The 11,077-nt window shown below is 42.4% G+C and overlaps 1 protein-coding gene across 1 annotated transcript; it reads left to right on the top strand.

The window, feature by feature from the left end:
* The first annotated feature begins 9,788 nt into the window (after positions 1 to 9,788).
* LOC128318956 (interferon-induced transmembrane protein 1-like) lies at positions 9,789 to 11,077 on the top strand. The gene is made up of 2 exons (XM_053237264.1): positions 9,789 to 10,093; positions 10,600 to 11,077. Exons 1-2 carry the CDS (start codon positions 9,827 to 9,829, stop codon positions 10,771 to 10,773), a joined length of 441 nt encoding a protein of 146 aa, XP_053093239.1. The 5' UTR covers positions 9,789 to 9,826; the 3' UTR covers positions 10,774 to 11,077.

Consider the following 11,077-nt stretch of genomic DNA (forward strand, 5'->3'; position numbering starts at 1 on the left):
TCTACAAACCTCTACAAACCCTATCAAACCTCTACAAACCTCTACAAACTCTATCAAACCTCTACCCACCCTATCAAACCTCTGCAAACACTATCAAACCTCTAGCCCCCCGAACAAACCTCTACAAACCCTATCAAACCTCTACACACACTATCAAACCTCTACAAACTCTATCAAACCTCTACAAACCTGTACACACCCTATCAAACCTCTACAAACCCTATCAAAAATCTACACACCATATCAAACCTCTACAAACCTCTACAACCCCTATCAAACCTCTACAAATGCTATCAAACCTCTACACACCCTATCAAACCTCTACAAACCCTATCCATCTTCTACACACCCTATCAAACCTCTACAAACCCTATCAAACCTCTACAAACCTCGACAAACCTCTACAAACTCTATCAAACCACTACACACCCTATCAAACCTCTACAAACCCTATCAAACCTCTACAAGCCCTATCAAACCTCTACAAACCCTATCAAACATCTACACACCCTATGAAACCTCTATAAACCCTATCAAACCTCTACAAACCTCTACAAACCCTATCAAACCTCTACAAACACTATCAAACCTCTACAAACCCTATCAAATCTCTACAAACCCTATCAAACCTCTACAAAGCCTCTACACACCCTATCAAACTTCTACACACCCTATGAAGCCTCTACAAACCCTATCAAACCTCTACAAACCCTAACAAACCTCTACAAACCCTATCAAACCTCTACAAAGCCTATCAAGCCTCTACACACCCAATCAAACCTCTACACACACTATCAAACCTCTACAAACCCTATCAAACCTTTACAAACCTCTACAACCCCTATCAAACATCTACACACCCTATCAAACCTCTACAAACCCTATCAAACCTTTACAAACCTCTACAACCCCTATCAATCATCTACACACCATATCAAACCTCTACAAACCTCTACAAACTCTATCAAACCTCTACACAACCTATCAAAGCTCTAAAATCAAAGCTAAAATCTAAAAGTACATTTCAGTCATGACAACTCTCGCAATGAATTTAACAGTTTTTATTGATGGAAATGAAGTGTAGGTAGGTTTGGTCTTGGAGGACTAGATCTGCTACGCTGCTATTGCTTCTGCTGCTGCTGCTGCTGTTAGACATGCACAGACATAGAGATAAGAGAACCATTCTGCTGCTGTGAAAGGTACAGTAGGAGGAACCCCCAGTTGCAGCTCTATACAGTGGTTCTAGGTAAGAAGAGGGTAGAATGAGAATTTCCTGCAGGGAAATGTGCTCTTTATTGATTTCTTCGTGAAGGGAGGAGTGAAGGAGGAGGAGAAGCATGCAGAGAGTGAGGCTTGGTGAAAGTAGTGAGGTATTGGACGAGGCATGGCAAACTGGCAGTGGCAGCGCAATGGCGAGACGAGAGGGAGGCAGCAGGCTGGCTTATGAAGCGGTGGGGCTCTTCTTCCTCACTTATGTCGGCATCTGAAAGGTAGACAGAGAGAAACATTAGCAGCATACCAGCTTTCCCTGACCTTCCTTCCTGTAGAGTGACCGCGAGCTCCTTCTATAGCTCTTTGTCTTCTCCGGGAGGGCGATGTTTTATGTGCGCGGGCTGTCGGCGAGGGATGGGCCACATCCGCGTTGCCATGCTGAGCCCCCGCTCGATGTTGTACTGTGAACTGATAATCCTGCAGGGAGAGGAACCAGCGGGTTACCCGGGTGTTGGTGTCTTTGGCCTTGGCCATCCATTGGAGGGGCACGTGGTCCGTGATAAGGGTGAAGGGCCTGCTGGTGAGTATTTAGCTCAGTATTTTAGCTCCTCCACCGCCCATTTGATGGCCAGGGCCTCTCTCTCCACTGCTGCATACTTCCTTTCTGTGGGGGTCAGTTTTTGGCTCACGTAAAGGACCGGGTGCTCCTCCCCATTGAAGATCTGTGACAGGACGGCCCCTAGTCCTGTCTGAGAGGCATCTGTTTGGACCAAGAAGGGGATGATGAAGTCGGGGTTTCAAAGCATGGGGGAGCTTGTAAGTGCCGTCTTCAGGTTTTCGAAGGCCTGTTCCGCTTCCTGACTCCTGGTTAAATCTGAGAGGGGAGAGGCAATCGAGGAGAAGTTGGGCACAAAACGTCGGTAATAACCCGCTAACCCCAGGAAGGCATGTACCTGATTTTTGGTGGTAGGGTGGGGGTATTCCTTCACACCCTCTATCTTCTTCTCCTGAGGCATAAGAAGTCCATGACCAAATCTATACCCCAGGTACTGTGCCTCCATGAGCCCCAGGTGACACTATTTGGGGTTGGCGGTGAGCCCTGACTTCCGGAGTTCTCTGAGGACCTCCCTAAGGTGACGTAGGTGGTCTACCAAGGTGGTGGAGTGGATTACGATGCCATCAATATAAGCCACAGCATACTGACGGTGGGGCCGCAGGACGATGTCCATGAGGCGCTGGAACGTGGCTGGCACCCCGTGCAGCCCGAAGGGGAGGACCCGATACTGCCAATGGCCCCCAGCGGTGGAAAATGCTGTCTTAGGCTTGGCGTCAGGACTTAGGGCTACCTGCCAATAGCCCTTCTTTAGGTCTAGGGTAGAGATGAACCGGGCCCTCCTGAGTTGCTCCACTAAGTTGTCGACCCTAGGGAGGGGGTAACCGTTGAGCTCGGAGACCTGGTTTACTTTCCGGAAGTCGTTACACAGCCGGATGCTCCCGTCGGGTTGCATAAAGCCAGGGGTGGAGGAGAAGATGTCTGAAAACTGGTCCACCAGCTCAGACAATTTCTGGCTCTGGGCTGGCGTGAGCTCCTCTCCTTGGTGGACCAAGGCACACTCCGATGGATCTGGGGAAAGACAAGCAAAAGCAGACACAGCAGGGGCAGGCTCCATCCACTAAGTCGTGGAGGCATTACTTTTTCAGGTTGTCACTCCAAGATTTTTGTTAGTGCAATATCTCAAGAATGAATGGTTGACTGTAGGATTTACATGGAATTATCATTGTCACTAGCAGATGGTCAAGGGGTTCAAGGTCAAAATGTCTAAAATAGTTTTTCTACAATAAGTTATTACTAATTAAATACAATAGCTAATTGAAGTACATTTTAAGGGTATTTATGGCATTCAAATTAGTAACAAGAAGGACTAGACTTGTTGGTGGCGGAGGCATCCTCTTCAATGCCACTGGCATTGAGTTTCACTTTATTACAGTGGGAGCCCCGAACTACCCCAGAAGCTTCAGGCAAGCTTCATGGAGTCCAAGTTTAGAGTCTCTCCTGATGTTGTATGCCACAACATCTCGGACGATGATCATGTGACACAGGTATGGATGGATCATGTGGAAAAGTGATTTTGTGAGTATGGGATTAGTGGGTGTTGTAGTCTAACCTCCTCTATAGGTGTGGGATTAAATGTGTATTGCTTTGTCCTCTTGTTTTCTCTCTGTTTTCCCTCTCTCTCTCTCTCTCTCTCTCTCTCTCTCTCCAGGTCCAGCGTTTGATGGCGTCCCGACAGCGGAGCAACTCTGGCTGGGTCTCCCCTCCCCTGTTGGTGTCATTTCTAGTCTTCATGCTGATAGCCCTCGGGAAAACTCTCAATGCTCGTCCCTGCCAATGTCCAGGGTGGCCACCGCCCTTTCCAGGGCCTCCATCATCTCCCTGGGAGTTCAGGCACCCTGGATACCCAAGGCCTTCCTCTCTTCCGGCGGCAGAGCTCAGAGGAAGCATAGCTGTGAAGCGGTTGGGTTGCAGTCAGCACTTTGCTATCCTCAGCAGAGAGTCCATCTGACTGCGTGGGGTGGCCTTGGGGTCGTAGCTCCATCGGTGTCGTACTCTTCCGCCTCCTCTGGTGTCAGAGCATGGTAGGCCTGCTGGGCCTCCCCAGTGAGGAAAGGCATGAGGGCCTGGGCCCAGTCCTCCTTTGGCCACTGTTCGCGCTAATTGGCCTCGACGTCGTCCTCTGGCGAGAGTTTCGTGAGGAGGTGCTGGGCCTCTCGGCAGGGGCTGGGGAGGGGGACTGTTGCAGCACTGTTTCTCTTCCTCCATTCCAGGAGCTCTTGAGTGGTTACATGCAGACCCCGTGCTAGCTCTTGGGTTAGGGCCTGCTGCTGTAGGGTGGCTTGCAGGAACTTCTGAAGAACAGCTTCCAATGTGACAACTTGTGACCACATTGGCTACACAGACACACACACAAAGGCAGAACGTGCAGGGAAACGTGCTCTTTATTGATTTCTTTGTGAAGGGAGAAGTGAAGGAGGAGGAGAAGCATGCAGAGAGTGAGGCTTGGTGAAAGTAGTGAGGTCTCGGACGAGGCGCAGCAAACTGGCAGTGGAGGCAGCAGGCTGGCTTATGCAGAGGTGGGGTCACAAAGCAGCAAAGCCTCTTCTTCCTCGCTTATGTTGGCGTCTGAAAGGTAGACAGAGAGAAACATTAGCAGCATACCAGCCTTCCCTGACCTTCCTCCCCGTAGAGTGGCCGCAAGCTCCTTTTATAGCTCCTTGTCTTCTCTGGGAGGGTGAAGAGGAGCCGCGGCACTCATTGGCCGCTAGCCGTGGCGTGTTACGTCGCTCCGCCCCATAGCCACGTGCACTCTGGCAGTCCAAAACAAACGCGGTGCTGAAAGGGTGCTGTCTTTTCAGCACCACGCCATCGGTTGCACGAGGAGCGTTTGATGTTTTATGTGCGCGGGCTGTCAGACCGCTGTCACACTTGTCACCTTTGACCTTGTTATTTCTTAAGCTAACAAGTTTGGCATTTTGCTGTAATAGACTATAATAATTAGAAGATGCATTTCCACACCGTAAAATGTGATGTTTACTCAAATCAATTAAAGAAACTTATTGCCTTAAACCATCAACGTTTAAAAATTGATGATTGGTTTGAGTACGGCTAACAAAACGATTTGAGTACAGCTAACGAATCACAGTGATATTGTTTAGGTATACATTGTGACAAAAACCTCAAACATGATAGATCTTTTTGTTTTTTTGTTTTTTTTTTTTTTGTTATTGCATTATCAGTCCATTGTACAGACGGTGAAATGGTGCTGGACCAGAAAGCTGTGAGATGTGCGATCGTGTAGTGGTGAGTTTGAACAACATGATGTGATCTTGAACCTGAGAGTGTGAAACCAAGGTAAGATAGCAGTGTGTGTATAGTATGTGTGAGAATTTCTCATCCTGTTGTCACTCATGCACATGGGTCCATCTTTCTGATAGTTGGCCCTGCGGGCACTATAAGGGCAATTAAAAGGCAGCTGGAGGTAGTTGGCTCCAAGCTTACGATAGTGGCCATCAGGGTAAGCGAAAAGACTACCCTGCTCAGAACATCATATATCAGACTTTCAACATGGCACAAAACACACAGTATTACATTTATTCTGTGGTACAAACATTTATGCAGTATTAATGGTACAAGGATAGAGATACTCAGTAGATATCATCTCCATATTTTCCATTCAAATGTGCTGAAAATATGCAAAGTATTTGGTATAACAAAAGTTTGGAAACCATTACTACTTTCTGATAAATTAATGGTTTGTTTGTGTTTGCTTAAAAAGGAAGTAAAAAGGAAGAAAATAAGCAAGCAGTCAGTTCTCGTAGTCGCTGTGTCGGATTCGAGGGAAATGGGCAAGCATGAAGACCTGAGCGACTTTGACAAGGGCCAAATCGCTATGACCAGACGCTTGTGTTGGAGCATCTCTGTCTTGGAGCATCTCTGTCCTGTCTGTCCAGCCACCTTCAGTTGCTGCTTGTTTGTGGGTCTTTCTGCCTTCAGTCTTGTCTTCAGTAAGTGAAAAGCATGCTCTATTGGGTTGAGATCAGGCGACTGACTTGGCCATTGAAGAATATTCCATTTCTTTGCCTTCAAAAAGTCTTGAGTTGCGTTCGCAGTATGTTTAGGGTCATTATCCACCTGCACTGTGAAGCGGCGTCCTATCAGATTTGTAGCATTTGGGTGAATATGAGCAGACAGTATAGCCCTATACACCTCAGAATTCATCTTGCTAATTCTGTCAGCAGTCATATCATCTATACCATATCATAACACCAGTGAGCCCGTTCCATTGGCAGCCATACATGCTCATGCCATAACACTTCCTCCACCATGTTTGACACATGATGTGGTATACTTTGGATCATGAGCTGTTCCTTTCTTTCTCCATACTTTTCTCTTCCCATCATTCTGGTACAAGTTAATCTTGGTTTCATCAGTCCAAAGAATCTTATTCCAGAACATGGGAGGCTTTTTTAGATGTTTTCTGGCAAAGTCTAATCTGGCTTTCCTGTTCTAGAATGTTACCAGTGGTTTGCACCTTGTTGTAAACCCTCTGTATTTACATTCATGAAGGCATCTCCCGATTGTAGATTTTGACAATGATACACCTACCTTCTCCAGAGTATTCTTCACATCTGTTGATGTTGTGAAGGGGTTTTTCTTCACCAAGGAAAGGATTCTGCGATCATCCACTTTAGTTGTCTTCCATGGTTTTCCAGGCCTTTCGATGTTGTTTCGCTCACCACTGCTTTCTTTCTTTTTAAGAATGTACCCAACCGTTGATCTGGCCATACCGTAAGGTTTTTGCTATCTCTCTTATAGATTTATGTCGATAAAAAAATCAGGTTCACGCAACAAATAGCTATCAGGTGAAGGTGAAAGAGCTTCATAAACTTCTCAGTGACAACATTATTAAACAGCACTCTCATGGAAAAAGCTACAGAGCCATAAGGAAGACCTTAAACATCTCTGCTGGTACAATCAGTTCAATAATGTGCAGGTGGAAAGTTCTTGGAGCCACAGCTAATCATCCCTGGACAGGTGTACTTCACTACCATGCTCTCAGACTAATGCGGAGGAAGGTAAGAGAGAAGCCAGCAGTCAAAAAGAGTTGCAGGATGGCCTGAAAGCAGCAGGAACAACAGTTACACAGAGAACAATTAGCAAGGAACTGCACCGCAATCATCTCTGTTCCTACACCTCATGCAAAACTCCTCTGCTAAAAAAAAGCAATAAAGCAAAAAAGCAAATGTGCCCACAGTGAAGTACAGAGGTGGACATATCATGATATGGTGCTGCTTCTCTGCAAACAGTACTGGGGCATAAAACATCATTGAAAGAAACATAAATAGAGTGATGTACCAGGACATATTTGAGAATTTATTCTCATTGGCTATGAAGCTGAATCTGGGGAAAAGATGGAAGAGTCAACCAGACAATTTTGAAATTGTGAGTCCATCAACGCAACCTTGGGGAATTGAAGTTTATTTGCCACAAAGGTGCAAAAAGCTGAATGTTTCTTTCCACTGATGTCTTAAAGCTGTAATCACCAACATCAACATGCTTTACAACAAAGTACTAATATTGGTAATTTGTGGTGTCTGAATTGTTTTTTAACCCTATCAGTTTAATTTTAAACATATTTTGTTTATGTTTTAAATACCTACTTTATTATAATCTTGAACTGGATATACAGTAAGTATATTAAATAAAACAAAAGTATCCAAATACTTATTTCTTCTTACAGTAAATGCAGTCTGCTGTTCTTCTCAGAATCAAACATGAGGACAAGACCAAAGCTCGTAACAAGTGCCAAAACAAAGGTAAATGTCATTTCCTCTATTTTACATAGCATTTTGTAAACTACGTACATTTTTTCAGGTCCACAGATATGAGAAATTATTCAATCATTCTCTTAAACAAACTAAAATACTCTATGTCCTTAACGTTATTTTACACTAGAGCATGCTTTAGATTCAACCTGTACTGTCTATTTTTCTCTGAATAGTAGATTATCTTTCTGTTATCATGAACAATTCCTTTCTACATCCATAGCTGACCATATGACGTTATTGTATAAGTACTTGGACACACTAAGAAAAACGAACCATTCTGTTACCAGGAAGTAGTAATGGTTTGCATATTCTGTATATACCAAAGATTTTGCATGTTTTCTGTATATTTATACTGAAGATATTGAGAGTAAATCAAGTGTCTCTATCCTTGTACATTTAATACTGGGTAATTACAATATAACACAAAAAACCCCAAAAAGGTCTGATTTTTATGCCCACGCCACTAAGTCGTGCAGGCATTACTTTTTCAGGTTGTCACTCCAAGATTTTTGTTAGTGCGATATCTCAAGAATGAATGGTTGACTGTAGGATTTACATGGAATTATCATTGTCACTAGAAGATGGTCAAGGGGTTCAAGGTCAAAATGTCTAAAATAGTTTTTCTACAATAGGTTATTATTAATTAAATACAATAGCTAATTGAAGTACATTTTAAGGGTATTTATGGCATTCAAATTAGTAACTAGAAGGACTAGTCTTGTTGGTGGCGGAGGCATCCTCTTCAATGCCACTGGCATTGAGTTTCACTTTATTACAGTGGGAGCCCCGAACTACCCCAGAAGCTTCAGGTAAGCTTCATGGAGTCCAAGTTTAGAGTCTCTCCTGATGTTGAGAGACATCTCGGACGATGATCATGTGACACAGGTGTGGATGGATCATGTGGAAAAGTGATTTTGTGGGTATGGGATTGGTGGGTGTTGTAGTCTAACCTCCTCTGTAGGTGTGGGATTAAATGTGATTGCTTTGTCCTCTTGTTTTCTCTCTGTTTTCCCTCTCTCTCTCTCTCTCTCTATCTCCAGGTCCAGCCTTTGATGGCAGGATTATGGCTCTCATGTTCAGGCGCAGCTTGACAAGTATAATGCAGAGGGCACCAATTACAAGTTAAACTTATGTCTACAGGAGGAGAAAACTGCTGTTATCTCTTTCCTTTCTCTTTCTCTTCATCAGTTATAGCAATGCTTTAAATGAACACTGTATAAATAACCATCCGTTCATGAAAGCTTGAAACATTCATCTTGAGTGAGAACAAAAGATGACAATCCATGTACATGAGTTTAATAAACAATCAGACAAATTTACTGAAGTCACTAATTCAATCTAAAAGTCCATAAATTAATGGTGAGTCAAAATAGCGGTCAGTAGAGAGGTCAAGACAAAATCCAAGACACAAAACCAGGAACTAGACAGGGGTCATACACAAAAATCCAAGACTAGAAAACAGCTCAGAACACAACAACTTACATTACCAACTAAATAATTGATTTACGTTTCAGCACTTTGATATATGAAAAAAGCAATGATGAGTTTAAAATCACAATTAAGATCAGAAAGAAATGTGACTGCTACAACGTGGTTGTGCCTTACCAAAGCTTAATTCATGATTTAAAAATATAATAATAGTAATATGGTTAACATAGTATAATATATATATATAGATAGATAGATAGATAGATAGATAGATAGATAGATAGATATAAAACATTTATGCATTCTGTGCCTTAGATTTATATTTGAAAAACAATACAAGGATTTGAAAGCTGTTTATGTGGTTTTGCTGAATGTCTAAATTTGTGTGTGTTCTGTAACTGAACTGAATAAATCATAATTTGGTTTCTGCAATAGACTGCCATTCCATCCTCCCAGCATTCCCAGGATAAGCTCCGGAGTCAGCACAACCCTAACCAGGAACGTGAGTGAGTGAGGATTTGCTGTACATGCTTATGTCTGCTACATGCCAAGTAGGTCATTAAATCAAAATGTAGGTCATAAAAGAAAAGAAATCATAATGATTTAATAAAGTTATTTCAATTTTAAAAAGTTCTTCCAATGTTAAAATTTGGGTTGAAATAAGAATAAAGTAACTATAATGAAGAGTTTATCTTGTGATTTTCATACATTCAAATCTGAGCTTGCATAAAACTGTCCCAGGAAAGGGAAATGAAGCTGAAGAGATACCAGGTGACTGTTAGACAAGTAGCATATGTAAATGAGGACTTGCCCCCTAACCTCTAATAAAAAACAGTTGAATCTGAAGCCTGGAGCTTTTCAAACAGTGCAGCAAGACGTAACACTGAGCAAGATGCAGAGCTCCAGTGCTCCAGTGAGCATTCCTCTGGGTGATGGAAGAAGAGCAGCGACAGTCGTGTTGTCCATGCCGGATCATCCACCTGATTATGTAGTGTGGTCCATTGCCAGCCTCTACTATGGGAACCCCTGCTGCCTGGGCCTGGTCGCCTTGATTTTCTCAATGAAGGTGAGTCAAAAATAACAGGCTGAATTTAGAAGGTGATCAGTGGTGAAAATGTGCCCATTTAAAAAAAATATATTTGTGAATATTTAGAGACAAATATTCATTAAATGCTTATTATTATTATTATTATTATTATTATTATTATTATTATTATATTTTTTAGCAGCAGTAGTCCTATTTAAATATTTGCACTCTAAAATGTTTTATTTTTCAACAGTCTTCACCTTGAAAACTCAAACATTGATTAGTTTTGAATAATTCTCGCTTTATAAATTATTGTTAAATAATATTTTATTCATTTATTATCATGTACTTTTTTATTTTAAAAAAAAAACAATAAAAATAATATTTACATATTTATAAAATGCATAGTCAGTCGTCTTCCTGAGAATATCCCAGTTCTTATAATATATAAATGTCTGAGCAGGGTAAAGAGCTTCCAGACATCGATTGGCACTCCTTTTTTGACTGTTGAAGGTAATTTTTTACTGATCTTGTGTGTGTTTCAGTCCAGAGACCGGAAGCTGATGGGAGACATGACTGGAGCGAAGATGTATGGCTCCAATGCATGTTGTGCCAATGGCTTTGCACTTGCGCTTTTCATCATTTCCACCATAATTTTTATAGTGCTGGTGGTATATTTCAAACCATTTAACCAAATTCATGTGGCTGGCAGAGGATAAAGCAAATCTGCTGTTTTTTAAAAAAAATTGCATAGGAAAAATGTTACATAGCAAGTAGCATTATCTTTTGTGAGAATGATGTGCTGTTGATGTCCATCAGAAAAACACAAAATACTTTGTGAATTATAAATTTGTGAAATGTGTAATAAAAGACTTTCATCAACCAACATTGTTACTTTAATCACATTAGACGAGAGTCTGTTCCTGTACAGAGAGAAACCTTTTTTCACTGGATAGATGGCCTGCTAGGATTTGAATGCAGGACTGTCGGAGCAATAGGCTAACAGCTTAACCACTGAACTAC

This window comes from Pangasianodon hypophthalmus, chromosome 9, assembly GCF_027358585.1.
Source record: "Pangasianodon hypophthalmus isolate fPanHyp1 chromosome 9, fPanHyp1.pri, whole genome shotgun sequence".
In the NCBI taxonomy this organism is placed as follows: domain Eukaryota; kingdom Metazoa; phylum Chordata; class Actinopteri; order Siluriformes; family Pangasiidae; genus Pangasianodon; species Pangasianodon hypophthalmus.